Consider the following 17,831-nt stretch of genomic DNA (forward strand, 5'->3'; position numbering starts at 1 on the left):
CTAAGTTGAGAGGGTGTCTCTATAATTTTCTCTAGATATGCCCATATTATACAATATAGATTGCAGGCATCAACCTGTCTGCTCAAAGACATGATTATTACATGATTCAAATGTAGCCCATGATGGTATGAGATGATATGGGACAACTTAGTGAATGGAATTAGACATGGAATTTGAAGTTTTATACAGGTGAAATTGGAAATTGCACCAGCTCATGAGTGAGCGCTGTCAAAATTTTCACCTCGACCTGCAGTAAATGAATTGTTTAGAGACGTGTCAGCATTCGGGCCTAGGTACCTTATAATCATATGAGAAACCATTCAAACGTACGAATTACTCCTGTAGTAACTTCCATCATAACAAACCTTAGCTTGGGTTTTGATTATGTGGTGATCAATTTACATCCATTCTCTGCTTTTATTAGATATATTCCTCTTTTCTTAATATTAGAGCAACGCACCTTTTCTTTGCATCTGCATAACAAAGAAGAAGAGGGAAGAAAAAGCAAGGTCCTCAGAGCTTCATCCTTTAGTCCGTAACGTCCTTTTCCTAGTTTCCAAGTTCCTTTCCTTATTTTGCCTCAAAGTCAACAGTAAATGCCAATAATTGAAGCATGGGATGATCAATTCTCTCCACTTTGCTGAATCTCATACCTTCCTTCAAAGAGGAAAATGTTGCGACAAAGTTAAGAACCGATGCATACTTTCATCATACATCCACATGACAAAAGGGAAAAATTAGGGAGAGGGAATCTCCTTTCCCTTCAAATTAAGCTGATTTCTTACCCTTCTTGTTCCCATAGTTCCCAAAGATCAGTTAGCTGAAACATGGCTGAAGCTCTTGTAATGTCTGTGATCGAAAAGATGGGATCAGATGTCATTGAAGAAGGGCTCAAACTTGTTTGTTCCCAACTATTCAAAGCAGTTTCACCATGGGAGGTAATAACATGCCATAAATTCTCTCAATTCAAAATTTAAATTTTAAATTTTGAATTAAAATTATTGATGTAATCTTTTTCTTATCTTTCTCCTACCTTTTTCTCTATTCAAATTCAAATTCAAATTTTAAATTTGAATTGTTGCTGAAATGTTTTCCTTATTTTCACATATGTATGCTATATATATTCAATACATACTCCGAGAAATTTTAATGAATCAAATGAGAATTTTAGCCATTTTATTATATTTCTTTCATTATATCAGAGTCATAACTTGACATCACTATCTTCTTTATCCAAACTCAACCCTTCTTCTTATATCAAAAATTTCTATACCAACAATGTCAACAACATCACATTCTTTGTATGAATTTCGAATCCTCTTCTGCTACCTCCCTTGTCATCTTCAATATCATAAATCTAATCCCATTCAAGCTTGATGGCAGTAACTATCTCTTTTAGAAGTCTCTCTTTGAACCATTTCTATGGGAATGTAAGCTTATACCCTTCTGTAACAATTCAGGACCTCATTCAAAAAGATTTGCTGGAAGATATTATTTAGATTCTTTGGTCATGGATACCCAAGATCTTTCTTGTAAATAACCAATATGAAACTAAATACATGCTTGCACAAGTCGTCACATACTCTCCCCGTTTAAGTCTTGGCGTCCTTCTCATGCTAAGGTTCTAAATTCTTACATTCATTCATAAAAACCATGATTGGCCCATATTCAGTCCCATTAAACTTGTGTAACAGTATCCTCTAGTCCACATAGGCTATAGGCTGGATCGGTTTTGATATTATTTGTAATAATTTAGGACCTCATTAAAAAAGACTAGTCGGAAGATATTATTTGAATTTTTTAGCCTTATATAAATATCCAAGATCTTGCGAACGAATAACCGATGTTTGACTAAATATACATTCATATGGATCCTCACACCTTCATTGATGGCTCGCTTCCACCACCTTCCCCAGTGCATTCAACCTATGCTTCATGGTATAAATGTGATCAGATGCTCCTTTCTTAGACCAATGCCATATTATGAGAATCGATTTTTCCTTATATAGTTGGAGTCACCTCAATTAAGCAAACTTGGGATGCTTTCTCTCTTGTTGCTTTGCATCCCTTGCTCCTTCTCATATCATCACTATGAAATGACAGCTTCATCACATTAAGAAGGGATCATCCTCTATGCAATATTATCTTTAGCAATTCAAGATTCTTGCCGACAAGTTAGCTAAATATGGATTGCTAGTAAGTGATGGTGATTCACTTATCTACATCCTAAATGGACTTTCTCCATCTTATCACTCATTCTCTTTTTGAATTCGGATTCATGCTCGCACTTGTCCTCCCTCTTGAAGAACTTCACACTTGATTAATCTACGAGGAAATTAGTCTCATGGAAGAGACCTCCATGCAATATACAAATGCATTTATTGCCTCAAGATCTACTAAAGCATTCAATCTAGACCATGATTCTACTCACCATGAAAATAATCGGCATCATAATAATGGCTGATAACCCAATCACCCCTCAAGTGATGGCATCTTGCCATCTCCTAATGAGCATTTTCATTTTTTTCCTCACATGACTACTCTTCACAGTCTACTTGACCAATCTGTCAAATCTGTAATCCTTTTCCTGCTTTTTCATGCTCAAATTTCTCTTACTATATATTATTTGTTGATGATTTTCACGTTATCAATGGTTATTTCCGATGCATTACAAATATGATTTCTTTGATATTTTTATTTCTTTTAAAGCATAAGTTAAAATTTATTTAATAGTAAAATTAAAATCTTCCATGTTGATGGGGGTGGTGAATTCAAAAGTAATATTTCTAAGCATTTTCTGTCTTTACATAGTGTAATATGCTAATATTCTTGCCCCCATACTCCAGAATAAAATAGTATTATTGAAAGAAAACATCATCATATAGTTGAAATCAACTTACACTTCTGGCTCATGCATCTCTTCCTTCAAAATTCTGGTTAGAAGTTTTTCTACTGTAGTATATTTAATATATCAAATACCTATTATTTCTCATCTCAAAATTTCAGCATATGAGAAGCTTTTTCAAAAATCTCCCAACTTTTTTGATTTATGGGCTTTCAGTTGTTTATGTTTGCCTTGGCTTCGACCATACAAGTCCAATAACTAAAATTTCGATCTACTAAATATTATTTCTTAGGATATAGTAGTATTCACAATGGATATAAATATCTTGATTTAGTGAAAAAAATTATATATCACGTCATGCATGTTAATTTTGATGAATATATCTTTTCTTTTTCAACCACCTCACCATCTCAATCAACTTCTCACAACCCCACTTCAACTCTTCACTTTCTTTCTATATAATTACCTTAACTTTCTATACCTACTGACACTATCTGGACTACCAATAACCATATATTCTCATATTATTCTATAGGTAGTCTGAAGATTTTTTTATGGCAACAACATCCAATTCAATCACTATACCATATGACAATACAAGTATCCTAATTGAATCCATCCTACCATCTCGACATAAGATCACTTCTTACCTTTCTTACCCTGAATCTTCTCTACCACCATCTATCACCAAACTCCCCTCTCAAACCAACCAACCTACCTACCTACCATAGGGCACCCATCCCATGACCATCCAATCTCAATCTGGTATCTCCAAATGTAAAAATATCATACCATACCTACTACCCTCTCCCAACTGCCCTTACTAGGTCCCATTCTTTTGAACCCACATATTATCCACAAACCTCAAAAAGTTAGGGATGAAGATAGTGCCATGAATCTCGAATTTACATCTCTTCAAAATCAGTGAACTTCAACTTTTGTCCCTATTTATCTAAATATGAACATTATCGGCTGCAAGTGGCTATTTCAAATTAAACACAATCTGGATGGATTCATCAACAACTATAAAGTTCGCTTGATTGCCAAAGATTTTCACCAACAATCTGGAGTTGACTTTATTGAGACATTCAGTCCTATGGTTAAGCATACTACAATCAAAAGTATTCTCACAATAGCTTTGACTCACAATTGGTCACTCTAACTTGATGTAAAATGTGCTTTTTTACATGATGACCTTCAAGAAACGATATTTATGTCTTTACCTTTTGGCTATATTGATCCATCAAAATCTACTCATGTCTGTCAGATGCTAAATCAATTTACGGACTCCGACAGGCTCCTTGCATGTTTGGTATGAAAAGTTTTGCTCAACTTGTAGAGTTGGGGTTCGTTATTTCATAATTTGATCATTTACTATTTATATATCATCATAATAGCATTACATTATATTTTTTTCTTTATGTTGATGATATTATTCTCAATAGCAATAATAACATTGCTCTCCACAAGCTTATTATGGAACTTTCTGATTCATGTAAGATGAAGGATATGGACTTATTGTTATACTTTCTTAGTATCCAAGTAGATTGAACGAGTAATAAAATTTTCTTACATCAATCCAAATATATTTTAGACTCGTTATATTGCACCAGTATGCTTGGATACAAACCATATTTAAGTTCTTGCTCTATCAAAAAGCTGGATCATATAAATAGCCCTCCTCTTGATAATCCTGCATTTTATTAGAGTATTGTTGGAGCCCTCCAATATATAATCATATGTAGTTTTCTCAGTCAGTCAATTCTTACAAAATCCATTGGAGGCTCATATGGTAGCAATCAAATGCATACTTTGGTTTCTTAAAGGCACCATCATTTTTTGACTTCAGCTATGAATGGGCCCATTAAATTTGGTTGCATACTTAGACGCAAATTGGACCGGCAGTCCTAGTGATAGATGCTCCATAAGTGGTTTTTATGTTTTTCGAAGATCTAATCCTATTTCTTGGAATGCTAAAAAGCAAACAGCAATCACTCGATCATCTACTGAAGTGGAGCATCGATGTCTTATTCAAGCTACTGCTGAACTACAATAGTTATGCTCTCTATTAATTACGTAAATTGCATATTCCTCTCTATTTAGTTTCTTTAATCTGGTGTGATAATATTCTACTATTTCTCTTGCCTACAACCCAATATTCCAAATACTTCGAGATTGACTATCATTATGTTCGAGAATTGATGGGTCGTAACCTTTTAGATATCAAATTCATCTCTTCTATCGATCAAGTCACTGACATCTATATCAAAGTTCTTTACTCCAACCATTTTCGATATTTACAATTCAAACTTTATACTCAACCGAATGCTCAGCTTAAGGGTATCATAAATTCTCTCAATTCAAAATATAATTTTTGAATTTTGAATTCAAATTATTGTTGTAATTTTTTTTTTCTCTCCTATTTTTTCTCTATTTAAATTCAAATTCAAATTCAAATTTGGAATTTGAATTGTTGCTGAAATATTTTTCCTTATTTTCATGTGTACATGCTATATATATTCAATATATACTCTAATAAATTCGAATGAATCAAATGAGGTTTTTAGACATTTTATTGCATTTCTTTCAGGAGGAAGTACACAGCAAAATTAAATTGATAAAGCATGAGTTTGAACTCATGGTAGCCTACGTAAGATATGTGGATACAAGGAAAGATGTTGACAAACGATGGGAAGCATGGGTGAAAATACTAAGGGACCTGGTCCACCAGCTCGAAGACATCATCGACGAATATGCTTATCTCGTGGGAGAGCAACATCGGCATGGATTCTATGATTCCCTCCATAGAACTTTCAGACACTTCAAGTATATCAAGTCTTGGCGTGGCATCAGAAGGAATTACAAGATGTTGAGGCCATACTTGATGACCTCTCAATGCAGAAAGCACGTTACGGCGTCCAAGAGGGTACAACTTACACTGATGACTCTACTGGAAGACGTCAACACGGTAAAGAGCCTCCTTATGCCTTCGATGAAGATGAGATTGTGGGCTTTGAGACATACAAGAGCCTACTAGTAGGATGGCTGACTGATGAGGAACCACTGCGCACCATAATTTCAGTATGGGGAATGGGGGGTCTGGGAAAGACCACTCTCGTCAATGATGTCTACAGAAGCCAAGAAGTCAAGCGGTATTTTGATCGCAGAGCATGGGTGCGCTTTCCCAGAAATATACAACTGAAGATCTAATGAGAAGACTCATCAAAGACCTCTACAATGAAAATCGTGATATTCTTCCAGACAACATTGACACAATGCCTTGCGACACTTTGGCGGAGGTACTTCATGCTTATTTGCAGCAAAAGAGGTATCTGATCATCCTAGATGATATGTGGCATATAAATGGTTGGTTTGATGAATTAAGTCCAGTGCTGGTAGATAGTAAATGTAGAAGTAGAATTGTTATAACAACTCGGAATCATGATGTAGCTTACCTAGCGGTTGAAAGCCGTGTTCTGGAGCTGCAGCCTCTGCAAGAGGGTGACGCATGGATTCTCTTCCGTAATAAAGCATTCTGGAAATATAAGGACAGAAGTTGTCCTTCAGATCTAGAGTACTGGGCTAGAAAAATCTTGCAGAGGTGCCACGGCTTGCCTCTAGCTATTGTGGCCGCAGGAAGCTCGCTGTCATACCGAGAGAGGGAAGAGTTGGAATGGAGGAAATTCTGTGAGGGTCTCGATTGGGAAGAGACTAATATGCCAATGTCCGAAAGGGTAAGAAATATATTGAAGCTCAGTTTTGGAGATCTATCGTATCATTTACGGAACTGCTTTTTATATTGTAGCATCTTTCCAGAGGATTATCTCATAAAGAGGAAGAGGCTAATCCGGTTATGGGTTGCAGAAGGTTTTGTTGAGAAAAGGGAAGGAATATCAAAGGAAGAGGTGGCAGAGGAGAACCTCAAAGAGCTCATTCGCCGATGTATGCTTCAGGTTGTGAGAAGGAATCATTTTGGTAGACCGAAGATGTACAGAATGCATGATATTGTGAGAGAGTTAACTCGAAAAATATCCGAACAAGAATACTTCTGCATGATTTACAGTGGTGAAGAAACTGAATCGATTGGCAAAGCTCACCGCTTATCAGTTCAAAAGGGCATCAAAGATTCGGATCCACACAGAGGTATGTCAAATATTCGCTCTTTGTTGGTGTTTGACATGAGTAGTTTCTCTTTGAAGTCATGGATTTCAAGGTCAACTAGCTTTCGACTTCTGCGGGTTTTGGATCTAGAAGGCGTTCCTATTGAGAGGGTTCCAGAAGAAGTGACCATTTTATTCAACTTGCATTACCTGGGTTTAAGGAGAACCTTGGTGAAGGAGCTTCCCAGATCCTTGGGTAGGCTGAGAAACCTACAAATCTTAGATCTTAACTATAGTAAAATTGAGAAGCTGCCTAATGGGATAACTCAACTCAAGAATCTGCGGCATTTGTTCGCATGGAGCATCCATGATCTAGCATATGCCGAGCTGGCTAGTAATCCTGGTGTTAAAGCACCTGAAGGGATATGGAATTTGAAGAACTTGCAGGCTCTGAAGTCGGTTGAAGCAGATGAAGACATGGTTCGACACATAGGTAATTTGACACAACTGAGAACCTTGAGAATAACCAAAGTAAAAGGCATGCATTCAGTGGAGCTGTGTTCCTCCATATCAAAGATGAGCCACCTGGTCAACCTGGACATTACAACCAGCAACGAAGGAGAGGCACTGCAGCTGGAAGCTCTAAATCCGCCTTCGTTCCTCTATCAGAAGCTGGAGCTACGAGGGCAGCTAGAACACGGGGTGCTTCCTCACTGGTTCAGTTCTCTGGCAGGCCTTCGGCAATTGGGATTGTCTTACTCTAGGTTGAAAGAAGACCCGCTACCGTGCCTGCATGGGCTGCCTAACTTGGCTATTCTAGGCATGTACAATGCCTATGACGGGCAGGAGTTGCGCTTCCATGCAGGAGGGTTCCCTAAACTCAAATTCCTCATATTGGGTGGTTCGAACCAGCTCGATTCAATAAGCATGGATGAAGGGGCATTGCCAAGCCTGTCTGAGTTGTTGCTGCTGCGCTGCACAGGGATGAAGCTGCTACCTCAGGGCATTGAACATATAAAAAGCCTCCAAGTTTTGTACTTGATGGCGATGCCGCTGGAATTCGTTGACAGAATGCGTGGAGGAAATGGGAACATGGAGGAGAGACAGAAGGTTCAACACATCCCCCTAATCAGACATGTATTCCAGAGTGGAGACAAGTGGACAGGAGAGACTCTTTCCTAAAACCCTCTTCAATGAAACTATACGTTGGCAGATGGAAGGTTAGTTTCTTATTCATCTTTTCTTTTCCGGTGTCTAGGCACGCTTTCTAGTTGAGCTTTTTTTTTTTTTCTCATTCCTTTTTTCAGATCACGATTTCGCGGGATTTGTTATATTTTTCGAACATTAATTGTTGAGGCCGACTGTTGCACTAGTGATGCATTTGAAGCCCTGTTTCACAAACAAAGATAATCATGTATGATAATCTAAAGACCGTATTTCATCATCAGAACATGAGTGGTTAGTTGACATAGCTATTAAATGTGATGAAAATAATTATCGTTCTAATCAGAAGTGTTAGGATTTGACGCCTCGAGATTCAGCCCACATTGAGCCCACAGTGAGGTTCGCGGCGAAAAACGGAGTCCAACGAGACCAAGATCACCTGAATCGGAGCTCGGATGGAGAAGATACGAGCTTTCGAAGATAGCACGAAAACCGAGGCGGCGGAGGACCGCCGGCGACCGGCGGCGGGCGGCAGCGGCGCGGCCGCAGGCGGCGGCGCGCGGGACGCGCGTCCCAGGCCCGCTGGCCCGCGTGGGACGCGGGACCCAGGCCCGGGCGGGACGCGGGACCCAGGCCCGCACGGGACGCGCGTCCCAGGCCCAGGCCCGCGCGGGACGCGCGACCCAGGCCCAGGCCCGTGCGGGACTCGCGACCCAGCAGCCTGCTGGCCCATCCCCGGTCCACCGTGGACCGGGTGGTCCACGGCGCGGCCTGTGGACCGCGTGGACGCTTCCCACTCGTTTCTCGCGGTCCACGGCCCTATTCCGTGGACCGAAGCGCGATCTAAGGGTCCAGAGAGCTCCCGGTGTTGATCGGACGGCTTGGGACGTGATTTGGCTTGATTAAGGATTCCTAATCACCCTCTAACCTATGTTTAAGGCTTTAAAAGGCCTGAGACACAGCAGAGAACGAGCGGGTTTGGTTTCTCGCAGCCGTACGAACCGAGAGGAGAGAGAGGCGTGAGGCGTTTTGAGAGAAGGAGCAGGAGGCTCCTGGACAGCGGTCGCCAGGCTCTTCAGGGGTTCAGGGGGGTCTCCAAGAGAGAGAGAGCTTTTGTGAGGGGAACTTCATGTGAGAGAGAATTGGGTGTACAAGGGTTGAGGGTGAGGTCTCCTCTTGTAAAATTTTCTTTTCATAGTGAAGTTTGCATGCCCCGTGGAGGCGAGCCCTTTTGTGGCTGATCCACGTATTTTGATTGTTTTTCCTTTTGTTTTGTTTCTTCTTTCTTCCTGCTGCATCGCGTGGTACTGAAAGGATCTTGGGAGGTGGTGTCCTGGCCAGACATCCACCCAACAAGTGGTATCAGAGCAAGGCAGTACAAGGACGCAGATTGCAGTGGTGGTGAGCAAGACTGAAGATGGAGAAAACAGGAACAATCAGGATGGAGATCAACAAGTTTGATGGTAAGAGCAATTTCTCCTTGTGGCAGGCAAGGGTGAAGGACGTGCTCATCCAACAGGGGTTGATCGAAGCTCTCTTGTGCGATGAGAAACCGACCACCATGGAGGTGCGGGATTGGAAACGGCTACAGATGCAGGCGGTGAGTACCATCCGCATGTACCTGGCGGATGAGGTGGTGATCCATGTGCTGAGCGAGACTTCCCCGACGGTGCTGTGGTCGAAGCTCGAGGAGTTGTACATGGCGAAGTCTCTCACCAACACTCTTTTCCTCTGGAGGCAGTTTTACCAACTGCGGATGACTGAGAGACAGAGCGTGCAGGAGCATCTCAGCCACTTCCAGAAGATCCTCACCGACCTTCTCAGCGTTGGCGAGAACGTTGAGGAGAAGACCAGGGCGCTGGTTTTGCTGGCGTCGCTTCCTTCTTCGTACGAGTCCTTGGTGACTGCTCTTCTAGTGGGGAAGAGCACTATCAAGATGGACGAGGTCACCGCGGCGATACTCCAGAACGATGTTCTCAGGAGGGAGAACCCAGCTTCGAGCTCAGGTGTCGATAGCTCAGCTTTGGTGGCTTCTGGAGGTGCAGGAGGCGGTAGACGGAGCGACAGGAGATCGCAACGAGGGCGGTCTAAGTCCAGGAGGGACTTGAGCAAAATCAGGTGTTACCGGTGTGAAGAGTTGGGGCATCTAGCCAGAGATTGCCCTCAACTGAAAAATCGGACGGTGGCTGCTGTAGCGACGGCCGGCAGCGATTCAGATGGAGATGTCCTGGAGATATCTGACGAGGTATCTACTTCTTCCCAGCAGTGGATATTAGATTCTGCATGTCCCTATCATGTGTGTTGCAGAGAGGAGCAGTTTGACTTCCTGGAGAACAGTGAGAGCACTGTATATCTGCCGAATGGATCGAGCTGTGCGATCAGAGGCATTGGGACGGTCAGCTGGAGGACACATGACGGTGCAGTGAGGAGATTGGGGGAGGTCCGATACATACCCGATTTCAGACGGAATCTTATCTCACTTAGCAGACTGGATTCGAGAGGCTACAGGACGGTAGCTGGTGGAGGAATCCTGAGGGTGCTACGCGGCGATAGGATTGTGCTGGAGGGGAAGAAGGGGAGCAGAGGACATTATTACCTGGCAGGGAGCCCAGTGCGAGGTGGAGCATCGGGAGCCAGGTGGAGCCCAGAGCGAGGTGGAGCTCCAGGAGGTGGATCGGGCACGAGACAGGAGACTCGGGAGGACGAGAGGCGACGTCGCAAGGTAAGATTCCTATTGCCGCAGGATGATGCCCCGAGCAGGTCTCAGGTCAGGAGGAGCACAGCATACGACGGAGATGGGATCGAGCAGCCTGGCTCGACTCCCATGTTTGCCCATCCATGATCAGCAGGCGATTGCCCCAGGGCATGGGGGCGAGGAGATCCAGATGCTCTCGAAGTTTGGAGGAGGCCGAATATCGAGTCGAGGTGGAGATTGTTAGGATTTGACGCCTCGAGATTCAGCCCACATTGAGCCCACAGTGAGGTTCGCGGCGAAAAACGGAGTCCAACGAGACCAAGATCACCTGAATCGGAGCTCGGATGGAGAAGATACGAGCTTTCGAAGATAGCACGAAAACCGAGGCGGCGGAGGACCGCCGGCGACCGGCGGCGGGCGGCAGCGGCGCGGCCGCAGGCGGCGGCGCGCGGGACGCGCGTCCCAGGCCCGCTGGCCCGCGTGGGACGCGGGACCCAGGCCCGGGCGGGACGCGGGACCCAGGCCCGCACGGGACGCGCGTCCCAGGCCCAGGCCCGCGCGGGACGCGCGACCCAGGCCCAGGCCCGTGCGGGACTCGCGACCCAGCAGCCTGCTGGCCCATCCCCGGTCCACCGTGGACCGGGTGGTCCACGGCGCGGCCTGTGGACCGCGTGGACGCTTCCCACTCGTTTCTCGCGGTCCACGGCCCTATTCCGTGGACCGAAGCGCGATCTAAGGGTCCAGAGAGCTCCCGGTGTTGATCGGACGGCTTGGGACGTGATTTGGCTTGATTAAGGATTCCTAATCACCCTCTAACCTATGTTTAAGGCTTTAAAAGGCCTGAGACACAGCAGAGAACGAGCGGGTTTGGTTTCTCGCAGCCGTACGAACCGAGAGGAGAGAGAGGCGTGAGGCGTTTTGAGAGAAGGAGCAGGAGGCTCCTGGACAGCGGTCGCCAGGCTCTTCAGGGGTTCAGGGGGGTCTCCAAGAGAGAGAGAGCTTTTGTGAGGGGAACTTCATGTGAGAGAGAATTGGGTGTACAAGGGTTGAGGGTGAGGTCTCCTCTTGTAAAATTTTCTTTTCATAGTGAAGTTTGCATGCCCCGTGGAGGCGAGCCCTTTTGTGGCTGATCCACGTATTTTGATTGTTTTTCCTTTTGTTTTGTTTCTTCTTTCTTCCTGCTGCATCGCGTGGTACTGAAAGGATCTTGGGAGGTGGTGTCCTGGCCAGACATCCACCCAACAAGAAGGATGTATACCAACTAATAGGAGTCTATTGGAATATGCCCATGAGCTTAACAAACGCATGGCAAACATAAGAGATCTTCAAAACAGAGGGAACCATGTATTTGGAACTTAGTCCACACGCATGTGCACTGACATCCACAGATATGTATGCATGTATGCATGCATGCATTCATCGATCCATATATGAATGCATTTACGCATATATGTACTTATATATGTATGTACGTATATGTGCATATATGTTCTATATACTTTTCTTTGCATTTCATCATGATTCAGTCTTTTGCATATATTAGTGAAGTGAAATTCATGAGAAACTTTTTCATTGGTATTCTGGTGTCTTAATTTCTACCGTGGATATTTTAGATGATATCTGGCTCGCCATTTGGTGTTCTGGTGTCTTAATTTGTTAGATCTGACATGCTTCCTCAATCAGAAGAGTCACAGACTTGGTAAAAAAAAGATTTAAAATTTCGCTAAAACTAGTTGATAAATCTCACTTTCTTTATTTATTCTTTGCTAGGTTTACACTGGGGATGGAATGATGGATGCATCTCTCTGGAAAGGGCAATGACTATGCCATCTTGAGGAATCCACCAAGCAAGCTGGTTCATTGATCAATAATAATTCATCATTGCATTGCAAGGAAATTTAAGCAGTACTGAATTGATTGCATGTATCTCCAAAATCCATCAGCCAGAATTTCTATTGCCATGTGTGCGTGTGCGTCCGCGTGTTTGCATGTCTATTACCATTCTTGCATGCGTTTGTGTGTATGTGCATGTGTGTGTTCTTTATGAGTGTGTGTACGCTAGAAAGTAAAATGTTACAGCATATTATTGTAACTGGTGAGATTACCAATAAAACTGTACTTATATGGACATTATAGCTTGTAAGTGGTATTGCTATTAATCAGCTTGGAATTGCAAGTCTTCTGGTAAAGTTGAAGTTGTTGTTTCTAATTCAACCATCTTATCTGTTAATTTAAATGCATATCACAAATGACTATATATACTTGTATTCAAGTAGCAATGTACGATGCACCTATTACTATTCAATGGTGGATTCTTTCGAGAGAATGAAAAAGAAATAGGAATGGGAGTTAAGCTAGAGCAGGTGCGGTGGGTAGGGGGTTCAAATCAACAAAATTGAATTGCAGAGAGGATCGGGGTGATGAGCATGCACCAGATTCTCCATGATTTAATGCTTCAAGAAGAATAGATACGTAGGTCTGAACAAAGTTGACAAAGACCCTTTCTTTATCAAACATTTACATTGAGAGCAATCCTTTAATGAGTATCTGGAGTGAATTGCAGGTATTGATCGATTGAAAAATCAAATTGCAGCCGTCTAGCGAAAAGTATGAATGGCTCAAAAAAAAAAAAGTTATAAGATACTGAAGCTCTATAATGAACTTGAACTTCCAAACAACTATATTGTCCAACCTAAACTACACCCTTTAGCACCCATGGAAAATAAGACAAAACAACAATAACTGAGATGGCCCGATCTATAGGCTTGGTCCACTTGATTCGTTTGACCAAGATTTGGATTGGCCTAAACTAACTATTATTGATGATCCGATCGAAGAGAAGAAAGATTCTTTTAACCTGCTCAACTCTAATCTCTCAAAAAAAAAAAAAGATAGAAGAAGAGGAGAATTTTCGAAAGTAGCGATCAAATCCCTTTTCTTCTCTTTTTATTTTTTTTATTGATTAAAAATGAGGTACATATCCTCTATTTATAATAACGAGGTCCGTCGGCCTAACACAAATTAGATCGGATTCTTCTTCTAATTCTAAAAGGACTCCTTTATCTAAAATAAATGTGTTTAGTAGAACTAATCAAAAAAAATTAAAGCTTTTTAGGACATAGATCTCATCTTTTATATCAACCTTTTTTGCTGTCACTCTATTAAATTCTTCTCGGATTAAAAGTCATGTTTGGTCAAAATCTTATCCGAAAGAAAATTTTTTGGATTGGCTGGCCCATTTCATGGCCCAAACGAAGGAATTACGTCCCGATCATCGTCATAGATTTCGAAAAACTATCCAATTTTAAAGAAAAGATCATCGAAATTAGATGTTGTATATCAAATTATGACCTCTGAAAGTTTGGCTTGTGAATTGACTTTTCGATGTGATGGATCTTGATTCTAGAGCCTATCCAGCCCCACTCATAATGGCTAAAGTAGTTCACATCGAGATCAGTGATTCTCCTGGATCAAGGCTCCTCCTGTTTGGAGGACTTAGCTTCCACTAAGTCAAAACTAAAGATGGAGAAACATTTGCTTCCCCATCTCGTAGTTGTACCACTTGACTTTGCTCAAAGATGGTTTCTAACCTTGGTCTTCTTCACTCTTGAGTCTTGACAACCAGTTGGTTTGCTCTCAAATCTCAACTTTGTGGTAAGGACACTGTTTGCTATCCTTCCTCATTGTCATCGATGCCTACGGTGACTCCTCTTCGATCTTAATCTCATTTGATCGGCCAGTGGAACAATAGGACAAGAGCTTGGCTGACAATGAGTAGTATCGATTTCTCAAACCATTATCATGAGCTTGTTGTGGGCATTAACAAGATGCTTCGCCTGGGCAGTAGTTGTAACGTTTATATTTTCTTGTGACTTCGAAGCATTGATCATAAATTTTTTTCCATCCTTGATAAGATGATACTCTTTCTATCGCCTGTAGAAGATTGCATCTTGATCTCAAAGATATGGGCTCCCTAGAACAACTTGGCAAACATCCAAAAGAACTACTTCACAAGTTATCTCATCAATATATTTCTCAATGATGATGAGCTTAAAGGTATACTACTTGGTGAACTTTAATTCGACATCTTTTTAAATCTAGCTAAGAAGATAAGGACGTGGATGAGGCTTAGTTTGCAAGCCCAAACTTTGAACTAGATTTTCAATATTAGATCCTTCAAGCTTCGTGATCTAGAATAGCCTCAATGATGCTCTACTTCATCTGGATCTTCAAGCAAAAGAGTTCCACACACACATCTAGATCTGCCTCAATTGTTGTTTTTAGTTTTCTCACCATCAAGCTCAATTTGAAGTTTGCTTGCTCAAATTCAAATAACTCCTCAACCTTCATAGCATCGAGCACAATCTTCTCTTCCTTCTTTTCCTTCTGGGAATCATCATCCTCTGACTTTCTCCTCCTCTTGGGATGCAACTCAGGGTGAAGTTTCCAACATTGTTCCTTCGTATCGATGGTCATAATAATTTGTTTAGGTCACATTAACATACTTCTTGCCCTTCTTGTCTTCTTTAGAGAGATCCTTCTTCTCAATCACCATGGCCCTCATGCTATAGCTTCGCTGATGCCTTTAATTTTGATGAGCTTCAGCTCCTTTCAAATGCTCTCATGAAGACCTCCAACATACTTCATAAAAACTACATGATTGTCGATAGAGATATCGAGGAAGATTGCTTGCTTATGAAACTTGGTAGTGTAGTCTTGGACAGATTGTTCATACTTCTACCATAAGTACTACCACTTGATCTACTGATCCTCCCCATAGCCGATTGGATAAAATTGCCTCTTGATTAGGCTCTCGAATTTGCTCTACATTAGATTAGAAACTTCATTGTTTCTCATGTACAAATTCCACCATATGAGAGCATAGATAAAAAGTTTGAGATAGACAAAAGCTACTTTCTGGATACTAGCTAAAGTATCCATAGATACTGAAGTAGGACTTTAATTAGTCTAGCCAGTTATCTAGCTTTTCTATGTCAACAGTCCCATCATACATGCAGATATCGACTTGAGCTTCAACCTGAAATGATTGAATAGAAAGATTTTTCGTACCTTTAGGTTGTTCATCCTCTTTGCTGGATGGAGGATCGTCATCTCCAAATGTTGGAGATACTTTCACCATCAGAGTTGTTAGCACTTGTGCTTACATTGAAGGTGTCACCAATCTTGAGACGATCTCGATGAGTTAGATAATCTTATTCTCTAATTGTGTGAGATCTCTTCATCGCATCATCCATTAAGGAAAAACTAGCAACCATACTCGTCTTTGTCCTCTAATGTAGTTGAAGCATGGATAACCCTTCTCCTGATTGTTTGTATTGATCACATATCTAGACTATGAACTAAGGCACCTATAGATGTAGAGGACTGACTCTTTGATACCAACTTGATCCAATTGGAAAGAAGGAAGATTTTTTTCAACCCACTCAACTCGAATCTCTCAAAGAAAAGATAGAAGAAGAGGAGAATTTTCAAAAATAGAGATCAATCTCTTTTCTTTTTTATTTTATTTTTTTATTAATTAAAAATAAGATACATATCCTTTATTTATAATAACGAGATCCGTCCTAGCATAAATTAGATTGGATTCCTTTTCTAGTTCTAAAGAGACTCTTTCATCTAAAATAGATGCATCTAATAGAAATAATCTGAAAAAAACTAAAACTTTTAAAAGATAGATCTCAACTTCTACATCAACTCTGTATTTTATCGCTCTATCAGATTCTTCTCATATTGTAAGATATGCTCAATTAAAGTCTTGTCTGTAAAAAAATTATTGCATTGATTGATCTATTTCAAATTCAGATGAAGAAATTTCACTCTGATCACTAAGGATCATCCCCGTAATGGGTGGCATCATATTGTAGATCTCAAAAAACTATCCAATTTTTAAAAAAAGATCATTGAAATCGAACGTCGTATGACCAATTTATGGCCTTCAAAATTTTGGCTTGCGAATTAGCTTTTCGATGCATCTAACCTTGCTCCTAGACCCTATCCAACCTTACTCTAATGGCCAGAATGATCCATATTGAATTCAATGATCCTCTTGGATTAGTCAACTACCCTACAATGGGCAGTGCATGTATCGCACATGAACCCCGGAACTGGGGGCCACTGGAATAGCAAAGCAGCTCTGGGATTAGGGGTGGCAAAATATAACCCGACCCCCAACCCGACCTGCATTCAACCCGCCATAAGCAGGTTTGGATTTGGATTAAATGGGTTCGGGTCGTAAACGGATCAACCTGTTTAACTCATTTATTAAACAGATCGGATTTGGATTTAAAGTTTTCAACCTGCCTAACCTGTTTAACTCGTTTATAAATAGACTATTAGGTTTGGGCTATGAGGATATAGGCCAGGGCCATGGGTGTGTGCCATGAGGATACAGGCTAGACCCATTTATTAAACAGGCTCCACGCATGATGCGCTCACACTAGGGGTGGCAAAATATAACCCGACCCACCAATCCGACCTGCGTTCGACCCGCCATAAGCAGGTTTGTGTTTGAATTAAACGGATTCGGATCGTAAACGGGTCGATCTATTTAACTCATTTATTAAACAGGTCATATTTGGGTTTAAAGTTTTCAACCTACCTAATCTGTTTAACCCATTTATAAATAGACTATTGGGTTTGGGCCATGAGGATATAGGTCAGGGCCATGGGTGTGGACCATGAGGATACAGGTCAGAGCCATTTATTAAACAGGCTCCATGCGTGATGCGCTCACACCCCTGCACTTCATCCTTTTCGGCTTTTCCTCTTCTCTTTCTCCTAAAAAGTCCTTGGATGGCAGAGCCCTTCACCCCTTCCATGATCCACTAATCCGTCACTGCCTCAGTGCCTCACCCACTCCTTCCGTCACCTCCCTCTCCCACACAGAATCTACCTCGCTCCTCTCCTCTCACCCTTTCTTTCGATCGAACTCGCTCTTGCCTCTCGATCGCTCTCCTTTTTCTTCTCTCTCTTGCTCTCACGGTCTCAGATCTTGTCGATCTTTCGA

General features: G+C 41.8%; 1 protein-coding gene across 1 annotated transcript; it reads left to right on the forward strand.

The window, feature by feature from the left end:
* Positions 1-606: 606 nt before the first annotated feature.
* On the forward strand, positions 607-12,944 carry LOC105042897 (disease resistance protein RPM1). Its single transcript, XM_073256112.1, is given in 5 exon segments — positions 607-938; positions 5,436-5,828; positions 5,831-6,028; positions 6,031-8,165; positions 12,575-12,944. Coding segments are annotated over 4 exon segments (2,799 nt in total). The 5' UTR covers positions 607-827; the 3' UTR covers positions 8,128-8,165; positions 12,575-12,944.
* The last annotated feature ends 4,887 nt before the right edge of the window (positions 12,945-17,831 follow it).

This window comes from Elaeis guineensis, chromosome 4 (assembly GCF_000442705.2).
Source record: "Elaeis guineensis isolate ETL-2024a chromosome 4, EG11, whole genome shotgun sequence".
NCBI lineage: Eukaryota > Viridiplantae > Streptophyta > Magnoliopsida > Arecales > Arecaceae > Elaeis > Elaeis guineensis.